At 46.1% G+C, this 15,930-nt stretch overlaps 1 protein-coding gene across 2 annotated transcripts; it reads right to left on the bottom strand.

The window, feature by feature from the left end:
• Nucleotides 1-245: 245 nt before the first annotated feature.
• NQO2 (N-ribosyldihydronicotinamide:quinone dehydrogenase 2) lies at nt 246-15,924 on the bottom strand. 2 transcript variants are annotated; one of them, XM_077770022.1, is made up of 7 exons: nt 15,837-15,924; nt 10,614-10,755; nt 8,056-8,220; nt 6,162-6,292; nt 3,647-3,760; nt 2,205-2,306; nt 246-517 (listed from the first exon to the last, which is right to left on the bottom strand). In XM_077770022.1, the coding sequence occupies exons 2-7, from the start codon at nt 10,618-10,620 to the stop codon at nt 341-343; spliced, it is 696 nt and encodes a 231-aa protein (XP_077626148.1). In that variant the 5' UTR covers nt 10,621-10,755; nt 15,837-15,924; the 3' UTR covers nt 246-340. The 2 variants fall into 2 exon arrangements, with proteins under 2 accessions (XP_077626148.1, XP_077626150.1); XM_077770024.1 differs by lacking the exon at nt 3,647-3,760.
• Nucleotides 15,925-15,930: the final 6 nt, after the last annotated feature.

The raw sequence follows: 15,930 nt of genomic DNA, 5'->3' as shown, positions 1-15,930 counted from the left end.
ATAGAAATTCCCAAGTTGAGTTATGAAATTAAGAAGAAAACTGTGCCATTCTAGAACTGTTTGAACAGAAGAATACCCATGAAGGTTGAAAACAGGGAGACAGAAAGCCACTGGCAAAGAAAAGCAAGCCTGGGTGAATAACGGTATCCATGAGAACCCCACTGAGTAAAACCCGCTGACGCGAGTGAAATGCTGGATCTGGTAAGACACTGGGTCCTGCCCCTCTTTCAATACATCCAGTTCGCTCTGCTATGACCTTGTTTTATTATAAAATCCTGCTGCCTGGGCATGTGCTTGCAGCTCCCGGTGTGCTGCTTCTGTGATGTGGATGCACCAAGCGTTACTGCCCGAAGTACCAAGGCGGCGTGCAGTCGATGGGCTCTTCCTCCCAGATGGTTTTCAGCCTCTGGGCCCAGGAGGCCACCATTGCCTTTCTTTCTTCTTCGGATGCAATCTCGGGAGCAAAGCTGATCTGAGGGGCAAGGACTTTAAATCCACAGAAGTGCAAGGTACCATGCTACAGCCACAAAGAAAGCAAGGAAGAGATCAGAGGCCACACCCTTTATGTATCATTCAGTTAAATAATTAAAGGTGGGGGAGGGGATGGCCTGAAACAAACCTTCAAAAAACAATAGAACAACTGAATGCTACCAGGTAGCCGGAAACACCTGAGCTGCCCTATATAACCTCACCACGTGGGCCTTTACAAGTGACGTGAAGAACTTTGGATAGTTGGAAGTTTCAAATCCTAACTGAGGTTAATCTGTAATCTTTGCTTCTGACTCAGATAGTCAGCTTTATGGTTTTGACTGTTTAGGCAAATTATGGTACATTCACACAAAGGATTATTCTAGAATGATGTGACATTATTCTAACTATAGAGTATAACCATAGATGGTTGTTCAAGTTATATGTTAAATAAAAATAACGAGAAATTCGTAGTGGTATTTGTAGTATACGATTTATGTAAAAACATAAACATAATAACCCTAATTATATCAAGCATACAGATGAAAATATGTATGGGGCATAAAGAAATACATCAAATTATTAAATTATTTTTAAGGGGAGAGATCAAAAGGACCTTCTATTTTTATATTTTATAGTCTCTTTTTTCCACAATATGTACTTTTGAGAACTGAAAACAAATATATAAAGATTTTTTTTAAAACAAGAAGAATTTAAATTTGGCTAATGACCTCTAAGAGACGAGTTGACCTGTGGATTAGAGAGTTTAGGCCTATAAGTTATCTCTTTCTTCAGCAGAGCATCACTAAATGGAATCACTATCCTGTCTCCTTTCAAAGAAGACCACTTTTTCCTAGAAATATCACTTTCCCCCACTCTGCATTCTTTCTCTTAAAACCCTGCCTTAGTCCAGGATTGCCCTATCGGGGGTAGGTCAGGGGACAAGAGGCCCCCACGCCACTGTCTACATTTTTAGAGTAAGCTCACAAACTGCTGAATAGGTGATCTCCTCCTCCCTGGACAAAGGGACAAAGGTCCCTTTATAACATCCTGGAAGAACGGTTTGCATATAGGTTTCTCGGCCTCCTGGGAGCTCGGAGCCAGGATGTAGCCACCTGACCCAGAGCCTGCTCTCTTCCTCCTCGCCCCCAGCTCTGTGCCTCACATGTGGACACCCCAGCCTGCTTATGCTTTGCCCCATCTTCCCCTTCACAGATCGCCCAGGGGTACGCAGACGCAGGATGGGGCCTACCCAGGAGGGCAGGCCCTGAGTCCCAGGAACCTGGAGAGGGGTGTGGCTCTGGGGATGCAGCACAGCCTCCGGCTCCACGGACCCATCACCTGTGGTGGGCGTGAGGCTGCTGGGAATGCTGGCCCTGGGGCACCTCTTGCCAGGGTTCAAGGCTGATGCCGCCTTCACAAAGCTCTGCCAGTCAGTGTGGACAGCCCCCGTCACCGGTGCTCCACACACACACTCGGGGTGGTTCTACTCACCGTAGCGGAGACATGAGCTAACCAGGTCTGGCTTAGCTTCTACCCGACAATATCAAACGCTATCATTACATGTTTTCCCAATGACCAACTTTTTAGTGCTAAGTAAGAAATTTAAAATGGCAAAATGTTTTAACTTCTTGTATTCAGGTGGAGATAAAATGGTCCATGTTTCAGGCTTACATTACATCTTATTTTACATCTGGGGGAGCTGTAGGAGTGGGGGGGTGGGGTGCAGTAGGTACCTGGAGGGGCCACAGGAAGTATCGATAATCTCCGCTGACTCCGGTTTTCATGTACATCTCGGATGTGCTCCCCGTGGTTAATGAAACGAGGGCCAACTTGTTCTGCAGAGGAGAAACCAAATGCATTTGCGTGGCCTCCAGAGAGGAGATGGATGTGACTCCAGCACCAAGGTTTATAACGACCGGGAGGGAAAGTCTGGGGTCAATTCCCTCCAGGGATGGACAAATGATAACATTCTCATTCTGCCAAGCCCAGCCACAGGTGAAAACCCCATCCAACAGGAAGGGAAGGGATCAAGTGGACACAGGTCTTGGATAGGACCTGACTTCTGGTAGAGAGCAGGCCTGGACAGTGTGTGTGAGGTGAGGCCGACCGGCCGACCTCAGGGGCTGCCATGAAGGCGAATGAGGTAGCAAGTGGACCCTGACACACAGGTCCCTGATACACAGGACCCTGGGTCACATAGGTCCCCAACACAGAGGTCCCTGACACACAGGACCCTGGGTCACATGGATCCCTGACACAGAGGTCTCTGACACAGAGAACCCTGACACACAGGTCCCTGGGACACATGGGTCCCTGACACAGAACCCTGACACACAGGCCCCTGGTCACATTGGTCCCTGACACAGAGGTCTCTGACACAGAGGACCCTGACACAAAGATCCCTGATACACAGGACCCTGGGTCACACAGGTCCCTGACACAGAGGTCCGTGACACACAGTTACCAGGGTCACATGGGTCCCTGACACAGAACCCTGATAAACAGGTCCCTGGACACAGAGGTCCCTGACACAAAGATCCCTGACATACAGGACCCTGACACAGAGGTCCCTGACACACAGGACCATCCAGCAAATGGTGCATTACTTCACCATCCAAGATGGACCTTGGTGACTCAATGTTTTCTTTATATACACTTATAAAAGCATCTTCTGAGGCTTTTAGAATTTAAAACATCATTTATCTCAGTAAATTATTTAGCACGAAGTTCATGGCCACCGTGGACTGTGCATCTATCAGGTTCTATGCCATCCTCAACCTGTAACACGGGTGTCACATCATGTTGTTCATCACGGTGGGAACACGAGGCCCAGGGAGGTGACCCGCTGTGGGGCCACGGCTCATCTCTGCAGCAAGGAGCAGGCGCCCTCTCCCGAGCCACTGTGTGGCCCTCCGGCCCTCCCGCCACACTAACTCCAGGCCCTTCTTGGCCATGCATGTAGTTAGCTGTGGATGCGTCTATACACCTCACTAGACAGAAGCCCTGTGACTTCAGAGACCATGCTTTTCTTACCCAGGTGCAGCACACAGGGCTTAGCATATACTTGGTGCTCAATTAGTATTTGTTTACAAAAAAGCAAACTAGAAATAGAACTTGACAAGATTCCCTCCCCCCTGCCGACAGTACACAGTGATCCTTACCCCGAAGTACATACCTTGAGGAAACCGGCATCATAGAATCCTGGGATGTCGAAGGCAAACCCCTGGCACAGCACCCTGTCCATCCAACCCTTCAGGATGGCTGGCATGCTGAACCAGTACACTGGGAACTGGGGACACAACACAGGGAGAAACGAGTGCTGCGGGCCCTCTCGGGCTTCATATTTGGTGACTCACAAGGAACCCCACTGTCTTCCTCTTCCCGGGGGCTGGGCAGGTGAGTGTAACCAGAGTCCAGCACAGGTGGGTGTTTCCTCCCTTTCACTCTTAGGCACCCAGTGTGGACATGGGGTGATGGTGGGGTGGGGCGGGCGAGAGCTGACAATGGTCCCAGTTGCTGTTACAGGTGGCTCTGCGTCCCCCCGGGACAGCCCCTTAGGCTGGTCCCTGAGCAGGTGAGGAGGTACTGGGATGCTGACGGACACTGGGTCTGTGGAGCTGTCCCTGTGACTGACCCAATCATGGGGCACAAGAGGAAGCGGGTGGAGAAGAGTTTGCCCTTTTATGTGCCTGGGGGTGAGTTGCTGCCATTGGGGAGTCACACTGAGTTAAGTTCTGAGAAGCTTTGGATTCACAAACTAAAGCCTTACCCTCAGATTCCACACACGAGCAGTAAGATTTCCCTAAAGTCTTCTTTGGTCCTCACACTATATCCAACATCATTTTCAATGAAAAGAAATGAACACAGATAATAATCTGTTACCAAAGGCAGAAGGAAGCCCATGTTTCATGCACTTTTGCTATAAATCTAACATAGGACTTGGCACTGAAATTTAAGCTCCACAGCCCACTGCTGTGTGACGTTGACATGTTACTTAACCTCTCTGCGCCTCCTTTTCCTGATCAGCAAACAGGGCTAGTACAAGTTGCTAGCTCACAGCATTGTGGGGAGGATTCAATGACACATTATAGTGCTCAGAACAGAGTCAATGCTCAGTGAGTGAAGGAGAGTAAAGATCACGACTAAGCAGTAGTGATGAATGAAATTTTTTTAGTGTTGAATGAAACAAATAAACTTACAATGCAGACTTTCTGGGCAAAGTATCATGAAAGAGGAAAAGCCCAGGGAAAAGAGCTGTGAAATGCAGTAGGGAAAAAGAAAGACCATTACAGAAAGAACAAGCTTTGGCTTGCTTTAGCTATCCAGCTACAGGAGTGGAGGAGGAGGTAGGGGAGGAGAAATGGGCTCCATGTGGTCACCTGACCCCAGGGGGACAGGAAGAGAAGAGTGAGAGCCAAGTATGGCTCTGCCTGGCCCATGTGCCCACAGTGCTGGGCCAGTTTTGACAGAGCCCTCCTGTCCTGGCGAGGCTATTACTCCAGATGCTAAAGCATGTGGCAACTGAGGTCTCTGGCACCGGGACCCAGCCATGTGCAATCAGGACAGAAGAACATCTTGTACTTTGACCAGGCTGGCAGCTCCAGGTTGCCCGGTAAAGCAAGGGATGGTGCCAGGAAGGGGTGGATGGAGGCAGCCTGGGCAGGGCATAAGAGGACAGGTGAAGCGCCCCTCCTCTCATATGTGCAGGGTGATTTTATGAAGGACATGCTGTTTCACCTGCAAAACGGTCACATCCCTGCCCCTCAGGGTGGTCTTGTTCTTCCACCTGCTCCTCACCCTCAAGAAGGGCTAACAGAGACAGTCTGGGCCAATCAGATCCATCTTGGAGATTCTGGATCTAGAGACCTCAGTCCCTGACGTGGAGTGAGAGAGGAGAACAGAGGCGGCATGCGGAGAGCAGCAGATGAGAATCAGAGGGAGAGGGCAGAGGGGTTGCAGCCTCTAGTTTCACCGCCCCTGAAGCCCAGCTTGCCTGCCTGTCACCGGGTTCCAGGAGACGCAGATGACCAGGTCCTTTAGAATAAATTCTTTTTTCCTAATGGACCTGGATTTCTGTCAACCCAACAGCTCCCGGAAAGCACAGGTTTATTTTGCGGCCAGGCTCATGGTGAGCTCAAGCACATGCCTGTCAGGCTGTGGCGGGAGCAGCCGTGAGGAGTGAGAGCCCACAAAGCACCTCCCCAGCTCCGTCTGTGGTGAGTCATGGCCTGGGGACAGTTTGTGAGTGAATACATGGAAAGTGGGTGGATGAGGCAACCAGCGACAGGAAAGAAACAAAAGATTTTCCTCTTAATGATCAGGATGTTTAAGGCAGGACTTGCACTTGGCTTGAACTACCTTGACAAACTCTCGTGTAGACAAATCTGGTTTTCATTCAGCCTCTGCGCATGTAGGGTGGGGATTAGAAGGGAATTAAGGCAATGCCACCTACATGATCCAGGCATTTATGGGACCACCGGGCTAAAGGGAAATTACCATTTACTTGGGAGTCGGGATTTTGAGTGAAGAGTAGTGGCTTCATGAATGTCCTTACCCAATTAGACAGAAATAGGTGTGCAAATGTGCTAAAAACATTAATACTATTTCGAGGAGTGTAAAACTCCGTATCTGGAAAGAGCTTGTACACAGAATGACTCTAATTCATTATAATAATTAGAGGAAACACAAACCTGAAATATCACTAGATCAGCTTCTAGAACCTTTTTCTGCTCGTCAATTATGTCACTGGTCAGAGCCCCCTTCTTAAAGGCTTCATATGCTTCCACCCCATAATTGAAGGACTTGGGATTAGAAACAGCACCTGGAGAAGAACAGGCCAGATGTTCTCACTCTCTCATATGCACCCACAGCCCATCCGGGCCAATCCCACCAGCATCGCTGCTGCCTGGACTCCCCAAAGCAGGTTGCCAGGCATTCAATGACACCCCAGCAGGTGCTGGGCCCTGGGATCAGGCTATGGAAATAAAAAGCAAGACAGGAAACCCAGAACCCTAAAACAAAGACTGGCACATGGCTGGAATAAAAGTTGGAAACAATATAAATATAAATCAGCAAGGGAATTGGTAAATAAGTTATAATACATACCGTGGAGTGCTATGAAATCATTAAAAAGACTCCCGAAACTACATGAATAAAGCACGTTCCATGATGTGGCACAACTTACATCAGCATCTACAGAGTTTCAAAACTGTAGTTTATGTGGATATGTACTTTTGGTAATATTTAAAGTAAGACCCACAGTAATCTACACCAAAAAGTTAGGCTAATTTGTCTCTGCATGCAGTGTAGGGCTCTGGAGTATATGTGAAAAGGGGCTTGCACTTCTTAACCTATGTTCATCCTGTTTACTCTATTGTAAAACATTTTTTACAATAAGCTTGTGTTACTTTATCCACTTAAAATCCAGTGGCTCCTTGGGGCACCTGGGTGGCTCAGTTGGTTGAGCATCCAACTCTTTTTTTTTTTTCTTTCCTGGGCTAATAACAAAAATATACTGTTGAAAGAAATATGTAAGAAATAAACCATCTATAGTACAATAGTGTTTAAGTAAATTTTACAACATATTTACAAAAATAATACTATGTAGTTTTCAGGGTACATACATAGCTAAGTGCACATATCATTTTTTTTAAATATCACATTTTACTTATTTATTTTTAGCCAAACTCCAGACTTTATTCAGATTTTCCCAGTTTTTCCATTACTGTCATTTTTCTGTTCCAAAGTCCAATCCAGGGCACCATATTGCTTCTATGTGTCAGGTCCCATTGGTCTCCTGTGGTCTGTGACAGTTACTCACATTTTTGCTTTGATTTTATGTGGCTTTGACAGTTTTGAGGAATCCTGGTTATTTAAATATTAAATCTTGGGATGCCATTAACACAATTACAAATAAAAGGAAATTAAAGGTATTAAATACTGGAAAAACAGAGGTGAAATTATCATTATTTGCACATGATTTGACTATATATTGGGAAAACTCCAGAGAATAAAATCTACTACAAAGAGTAAGAAAATTAGTAGTGACTGGATACACACCACAGAGGCACACAGAGATCAACCTTCTTCATGCAGAGAAATAAAAACCAGTTAACAAGATTGTGCAAGGTCTGTATGAAGAAAACGTACAGAGGCCCTCAGGGTTGAAAAAGAAGATGTGAGGAAATGAAAATCCACACCATCCTCTTGAATAAATAAAAGTTCACCTGTAAATGGATTGGGATCGCAAAATATCACCTGGTTACTTTTTGAATCTGGAAAGTTAATTCAAAAGATTTTATAGATAAGTCAATGAGAAAATGGGGAATATGCCCGTAATTGCTTTATACAGCACAGACCGTCTCTGGAAGGATACAGAGAAAAGTGGGTTCACTGGTTACCTTGAGGGCAGGGAAACGAGGTGGGTCAGGGACAGGAATGAGAAGGAGACCTGCTATGTGGACTCTACAGACGTGAGAATAGGGTATCATGGGCAATGGTTAGTTTTTTCAAAACATTTTTTTCAATTAACAAAATAGAAAGAAGAAAGTTAAAAAAAAAAAAAACGTTTAGCCCCAGACTCACCAGTGATATCCTTCCTGGTGGCCCTTGGCTCAAAGTCCATGGCATAGAGGTCAGAAACAGTGACGGTACAGCCCTGTGCGCTGAGTTCATCCACAGCCACTTTCTTCAAGGATCCATTGAAAGACCTGGGTTCTTGGTGCGCATAGACAATGAGCACTTTCTTGCCTAAATCGGAGAAGAAAGGATTTCTCTTGAAGAAGATTTCTCTTCGTCAAAATTCCATAAAGACTAAGACAAAATCGAAATGTGTACGTGCAACATACGCTGAAACCAAGAAATACCAACCTTTTTTTATGGAGGACAGTTTTAAGATAATGAGCATTTAAAAAGAAATTCAGTTTTAATATCATTGCTTAAGCTAATACGCATAAATAAAATGGGTCCATTATAATCCCTCAAAGATAACACAACGAATTTCTTTAAAGTACAATCTACTGTGGTTACCCTCTGTGAGAGGTTTTAGCCCTATTTGCCAATATCAAAATAAAGCCACCATAACTGGGGGGCACCTGGGTGGCTCAATCGGTTGAACGTCCGACTCTTTTTTTTTTTTTTATGTTATTTACTTTTAAGAGAGAGACACAGACAGAGACATGAGTAGGGGAGGAGCAGAGAGAGGGAGACACAGAGTCTGAAGCAGGCTCCGAGCTGTCAGCACAGAGCCTGACATGAGGCTCAAACCCACATGCGAGACCATGACCTGAGCCAAAGTCGGATACTTAACTGACTGAGCCACCCAGGCACCCTGAGGGTCCGACTCTTGATCTCAGCTCAGGTCATGATCTCACGATCCTGAGAGCAAGCCCTGAATTGGGCTCTGCGCTGACAGTGAGAAACTTGCTTGGGATTCTCTCTCTCTGCCTCTTACCCTGCCCTTTCCCTGCTCTCTCTCTCTCTCAAAATACATACATAAACATTTAAAAAAATTTTTTAAAAAAGCTACCATAACTAACCTCTCACACTAACCATGCTGAGCCGGCATCAGCTACCGACACACAGTTCTGCTTCCTTCTCCTCCACGGCCACTGAAATGCGACATGTAAACAAGGTATGGAAACCAAACCCCTAATTCCAGAGGGAGGCAAGGCCTATACAGAACCTACTCTGGGTGGCAAGACTGATGATGAAAAGGTTCTAAGGAGAGTCAGGTCTTATAGGTCCTGGCTGTGTCATTAATACCAATTGCCTCTGAAGCAATATTTCCTTCATTCAGAAGATTCTGTGAGATTATGCACTGTTTTCTTCTGAGAAGCAGCTTTGGTGATTGGCTGAAACTTGCCCTGGTAATGTCTAAGACAAAAACATTTGGACTCCTGATTTAAATTTTTCAATACAAATGTTATTTGAAGCAGATAGTTTTGGGGCATTTAACTGGGTGTAAAGGTTGAATTCCATGAGTTAGGTTAATGGTTAACATTTTTAACTTCTCAGACTCATTTGTTAACACAGGAATTCTACTAATGGAGCCAAATGAAATAATCTCCACTCATGGTTCTCAGGTTGGGGCAGGGTTGGCTCCCAGGGGACAGTTCTTCACCATGTCTGGAGACATTCTACATTGTCACAGCGAAGAAGGAGGGTGTAGCTGGCATCTAGTAGAGAGACACCTACTTGGCCTAAAATGTCAGTAGTACTGAGGTTAAGAAACCCTAATCTATACCATAATACATAATAAAGTGGATTTTTATGTTCTGAAAAGATTTGTATGTCATACTGTTGACAGAAAAAAAAGCTGCAGAATGGTGTGTGTGTCTGTATGTGTGTGCAAGCGCGCGTGTGTGTGTGGTGAGCAGGGACAAAAGTGAACAGTAAGTCATACTGAATTTTATTTTAGTTTTAACTTTTCTAGTGTTTATTTTTGGGAGAGAGAGAGAGTGTGTGTGTGTGAGCAGGGGAGGGGCAGAGAGAGGAGAGAGAGAATCCTATGGGGCTTGATCCCCTGGACAGTGAGATCATGACCTGAGCCAAGATCAAGAGTTGGACATTTAACTGACTAAGTTACCCAGGTGCCCCTGGTCATACTGCATTTTAAACCACAGTTACTCCTGGGGCTCATTCACTCAATAAGCATTTATTGAGTGGCCCTGGGTGGCTCAATCAGTTAAGGGGCTGACTCTTGATTTTGCCTCAGGTCATGATCTCACAGTTCATGAGTTCAAGCCCAGTGTTGGGCTCTGCACTCACTGTGTAGCGCCTGCTTGGGATTCTCTCTCTCCCTCTCTCTCTGCCCTTCCTCCCCCTCTCAAAATAAATAAATAAATTTTTAAAAAAGTATTTGTTGAACACTACAACAGCCTGGCAGTCATTCCAGAGTCTAGAAGCAGAGCGAAAACAAGATAAGCACGGCCCTCACTTCTGAGGAACTTATGTTCTGGTGGGGCTGAAATGGGCAGTAAAACAAATAGGAAAATCTAAAACAAGATCATTACAAATAGGGATTCACGTTAAAACATTTAACGAGTTTTATACATTTCAATGTTTGGATTTTTAGAACATATTCAATTTCTAATTAAAATCTGTACTTAAAAACATTGAAGTCCTCCATAGCTAACAGTCACCTGCCATGTCCTAAGAAGATGGGTTCGTCCCCTCTGACCACTGCCAAAGGGAGGGTCTGCTGTTAATCCTGGCACAGAAGGATGCGCTGTGGCAAGCCCCAGGCTTTCAGCTGTAGTCCCTCTCCTCAGTGACCCCGACAATCTGAAAGAGAAACAAACACTTGAAGGACGTGGGGAGGGGTGGTGGTGACATCCACATACCAACTCCAGGCCTCATGAAGGACATGGAAATGTATCTGAAGAAAGTCTTCTCAGGAGGGGGAACCATCTGGAGATTTAGGCCTCATAAGGACAAATCATGCAGAAAGTCAAAACCAGTCCTTTTTTTTTTTTTTTGAGAGGACTCAGACCCTTCTGTGAAGGCAGCCCTAGTGAACAGGTCCTGGAAAATGAGAAATGACAAGCAGCTGGAGGCCTGCCCCTGTGTCCTTCCTCCCACACCCTCTCCCACATTTTCCCCTCCAGTACCAACACAGCTGAACAAAGGTCAAGGGTACTGAGAGACACTCACAGCCACCATGTTTACCGTGCTCTGCAAAGTGCCAGCGTGGCTGAGAAGGCAAGATGGACAGTACACACATAGGGGCCAGCACAGAATAAGGCTCCGGAAAAATGTCCATTCTCCCAAGACGGCCTCAGAGGCACAAGAGAGGCCTGAATCCTCATCTTGGCTAGCCAACCCTGAAATAACTGGCTTCACTCTGGGAGAGACCAGAAGCCTCCAACAAATCTGCTCCCTCTGCCAAAAAACAAACAACAAACAAGAAAAACAACCCAGAGTCTGTGAGTCAAGATCAGTGTGAAGATGCTGTATGATGTGTGCTGTATCCACATGACAATTTTAACATATCAGCGCAGGGGTGCCTGGGTGGCTCAGTTGGTTAAGCGTCCGACTTTGGTTCAGGTCATGATCTCATGGTCCATGGGTTCGAGCCCCACGTCGGGCTCTGTGCTGATAGCTCAGAGCCTGAAGCCTTCTTTGGATTCTGTGTCTCCCTCTCTCTCTGCCCCTCCCCCGATTGCTCTTTATCTCTGTCTCTCAAAATAAAATAAAGACTTAAAAAAAAACATAGTGCATCTTTTTTAAAAAGTTTATTTATTTATTTTGAGAGAAGCAGAGACAGCATGAGTGGGGAAGGGGCAGAAAGAGACAGAGACAGAGAATCCCAAGAAGGCTCTGCACTGTCAGCACAGAGCCCGGTGTGGGACTAGATCTCACGAAACCAGGAGATCATGACTAAGCCAAAATCAAGAGTCAGACATTTAACCAACGTTTGAGCCACCTAGGAGACCCTCAGTGAATCTTTATAACAAAAAGAACAGAGAGAAAGAAATCAGGTTTATCCGTGGCTACAACAGGAATCTGGGGCAAAGCCTGAATTAGCTTCTCCTGGGCCCTGCATACCTCCAGCGTCCAGGAGCCCAGGTAAAGGGCTGAGATATGCAGAACCCTGACAAGAAGTGGGAGTGGGCTGCAGGGGGATGGGCTCTGCCCCAGGTTGGGTGTCCTGGGGACAGGGAGGGAAGGAGGCTTAAATAATTGTGGCTGGAGCTGAGTTGAGGGTGGGCAGGGCACTTACACTGTAGAGTGGGCAAACAGCTCTGGTCAGACAGAGAGTGGGAACTCCAAACACCATCATAAACTCAAAGGTGAGTTTAATCCTTGCCCGTTTCTCAAACTGACTACTGACTGAACAGTTAGAAATCTGCCTCTTTGGCTTTCCAACATCCCCTCTTGTTTTTTTTAAGAACAGTCCCTGAATTTATTCATGTGTCAGTGTGCCCAGCTAATGACTACATTTCTCAGTCTTCCACTTAGGGGTGGCCAAAGAGGTGAAGCAGAAGCCATTAGGAGTGGCTCTTAGGACATATCCTTAAAGGGGCTGACTTGGGGGTGAGGAGGGTGGAGGTAACATTTTTGCCCCTGCCATGGGCCTTCTTCTGAGCTAGACTGTGGAATGACAGCTAGGGCTCAATTAGTCATTTTGGTTCATGGGGGTAGAAGCTTTAGACTAAGGATGGCAAAGCAGAGAAACGGGAAAGGAACCTGGATCCCAGATGCTTTCTTGGAGCCATGAGATGGTTCTGAATTACAAATCTGCAGACTTCTTCACATGGGAGATCAAACTCTGAATCGTGTTTAAGCCACTGGAGTTGAGTCTCCATTAACAGCAGTGAATGGGTCACAACTGCAATGTTTGCATTCATTCAGCTGGGACTCACCCTTGGCCAGGTACTGCACTAGGTGCTGAGGTTACAGCTGTGAAGAACACAGGTGAGGAGAATGGAACTTTATGGGGTTGGGTTGGGGGAGGGCTGGGTAGACAAAAGAAGGCGGCAAGGAAAACAATGATAAAATTCTAGATAGTGATAAGTACTAATAGTAATGCCAAGTGATAGTGATAAGAAAATAAAGTCCTTTTGTGGCTAAAAAGGCAGGAGTACATTTGCTACTTTAGATAGGATGCTCCAGGAAACTATCTCTGAACAGGGATGTGGATGATGAACCCAGTCATGCAAAGATCAGAGGTTCAGGTGGAGGGAATGGCAAGTGCAAGGCCTGAGGTAGGAACTGGCCTGGAGTGTTGGAGAAAGTCTGTTTGACTGGCCTGTGGTTTAAGAAAAAAAAAAAAGAGTTGGATGGTGGGAGATGTGGTCAGAGAGGTGGGGTAGGGTCTATAGACCAGAGGAAAGGATTATACTCTATACGCTATACATCAGAGCACCTTAAGCAGGAGAATGACAGGAACTGAGTACCTTTTAACAGGTTTTCAGTGTCCCTGCAAACTCAGGAAACACCTTATCCTGAGATCTCATTTTGGTCTGGATAAAACACTTTAATTTCAGTGCCCATGGCAAGGCATCCATTCTTGTGTAACCCCAGGCCTCACCACTCCCTGTTGATTTTGCTTGGCCAGGTTCACATATTTACATCACACGCCCAGCTGCTTGAGGCATTTGTTTGTGACTTTCCTCTCATCCATTCTCCTATTTGTACGGACTAAGAAACAGGCCCAAGAAGTGAGCAACTTGTCTCAAATTAGAGAAAAGACTCAGAACCGGACTCTTTATCATCTATTTAGTGTTCTAAACTCCCTGCTCACTCTTCCCTGAACAACCCCCTCAACAGCAGTAGTATTCTCCTTTGTTAGGAATGATGCACTTATCCAGGCCAATAGGAAAAAGGAACCATGTGGTCTGTGAAAATTAATAAAGGGAAACTTCATCTAAAATGGACTCAGGATAAACATTAAAAAAAATTTTTAAAAAGGGGCGACTGGGTGGCTTAGTCGGTTAAGCGTCCGACTTTCGCTTGGGTCATGATCTCGCGGTTCGTGGGTTCGAGCCCCGTGTCGGGCTCTGTGCTGACTGCCAGCTCAGAGCCTGTAGCCTGTTTCAGGCTGTGACTCCCTCTCTCTCTGACCCTCCCCTGCTCGTGCTGTCTCTCTCTCTCTCTCTCTCTCATGGAAATAAATAAAACATTAAAAAAATTAAAAAAATAAAAAAAAATGGAGTCAGGACACCCTATAGGGGAGCCTCTCACCCACAAACTTTCCCTCACAGCTTACAGCACATTCCTGGACAGGAAGCAGTTCTCTTTACAACCCAGCAGGGGGAAGAAAGATTTTCTTACTCCTTGCGGAGCAATAGCCTAGCCAGTGAGAAACTGCTCAGTCAATGAGAAACCATGGCCTCCCTGAACTCTTCACTTTTCCTCCAGGAGAGGAAAAGCAGCCCTTCCCAACTTCCTCTTTTGTCTTTATAAAGTAAGGTTCCTCTCCTGTTTTCTCCAGATTGACCTATAGTTTGCCACAGCTTGCCTGTCCCAAATTCCAATTCTGCTGTTCCCAAATAAATTCATTTCGCTAATAAAAGAACTAGTTCTTTTTTAAGCTAGCACATCATTAAACTATGTATACCCACCTCTGATATTTTTTGTGTATATTATTTCACCTTAATCAGCACCCAGAAGCTGTTTCATAATGTTTTTGTTTGAGTTTTGAGAAGATTAATGAAAGGAAACATCATTGAGAACGGAGTCAGAAGCCAGCAGAAGTATCCCTCACGCCTATGGCTGGGGAAACTGCAGACCTAAGAGAAAGAGATGAACCTTGCACGTAGGTACCTATTGTCCCAGCATAAGGAAGAAAGGTTTCCTCTTGCCCGGCAACGGCAACGGCAACGGCGGAGCCAATGAGAAGCCACTATTCTTCGAACTTTCCACCAAAGTTTTGCTTATAACAGCTTTCCCTACCTCTCCTCTCCCAGCTTCCTCCTCTTTGTCCTGGGGACTCCTCCATGACTTTGTGTAAGCCTGCTTATCCCAGATTGCAATTCTCCACAATTCCCAAATAAACCCATTTTTTAGAAGTCTATTTTTTTAATGTTTACCTTAGAGAGACAGTATGAGAGAGAAATAGAAACAGAATCTCAAGCAACCTCTGCACTATCAGGTACAAACTCACCAACCATGAGATCATGGCCTGGGCTGAAACCAAGAGTAGTAAGCTTAACCAACTGAGCCATCCAGGTGTCTCCAACCATTTTTGCTGGTAAAATAACTATCAGGTTCTTTTTTTAAAGTCAGTATTTCTTACTTGCCTCTTTCCATATAGACAAGCCCCGGAGCCGGTTGTTCCAACAGCTAGATAACATTTCACTGTGTATGCAAGCCCATTTGTGACCATTTCCCTCCCTGAGTACCTAAGTTATTTCTCCTACCCACCCCCAACCCCAACTAGAAGTAGCACTGCTAGCCGAGGTTTTGTTTAATACACATTCTTCTTCATGTACTTCTTTGGCTAATATTCTCAGAAAAACAAAAAGTTAAAGATTACTTTCCTGCTAAAGATTAGTTTCTGCTACAGACTGCCAAGAAACCCTTGGCAAAGGCCAAGCCAAAATAGAGGCGGTTCCCTGCGGCCAGCACAGCCCCAGGCGGCGCCCCTTTGGCCTAAATGATGGCACCCCCTGTCCAAACTGACCCTGGGCTGCCCTGCTCCATTTGTGACCCGCGGTAAACACACCACGAACCTCCTCGACTAGAGGACAGATTAGATAAGACGATTCTGCACTTATAACCGGACCCAGCATGCAGTAGGGCTCAGGAGAGGTACGTACAACCCCAGGGTGGAAACGATGAATGGCCCGCGAAGCCGACCGCAGCGCCCCGGAAAGTGCCCCTCCCAAGCCCCCGCACCCCGGCGAGGGAAGACAACTCACTCTGCGGGCAGCGCAGCCTTTGGCGGAGAAGCAGCGGCAGGACTCAGCCTTCAGCCTTGCGGAGCGAAGCCCTAGGCGTCCGAGCCCGGGTTCC

Source organism: Crocuta crocuta, unplaced genomic scaffold (assembly GCF_008692635.1).
Source record: "Crocuta crocuta isolate KB4526 unplaced genomic scaffold, BGI_CrCroc_1.0 scaffold24, whole genome shotgun sequence".
Lineage (NCBI taxonomy): Eukaryota > Metazoa > Chordata > Mammalia > Carnivora > Hyaenidae > Crocuta > Crocuta crocuta.
The sequence above is the reverse complement of the archived record's forward strand: the minus strand, read 5'-3'. Positions and strand labels throughout refer to the sequence as shown.

Coding starts and splice junctions, on each gene's coding strand:
- NQO2 (XM_077770022.1), bottom strand. Junction 6,293..8,055: donor CACCAGGAAGGATATCACTG/GTGAGTCTGGGG, acceptor GTTCTTCTCCAG/GTGCTGTTTCTAATCCCAAG. Junction 3,761..6,161: donor CTGATCTAGTGATATTTCAG/GTTTGTGTTTCC, acceptor TTGTGTCCCCAG/TTCCCAGTGTACTGGTTCAG.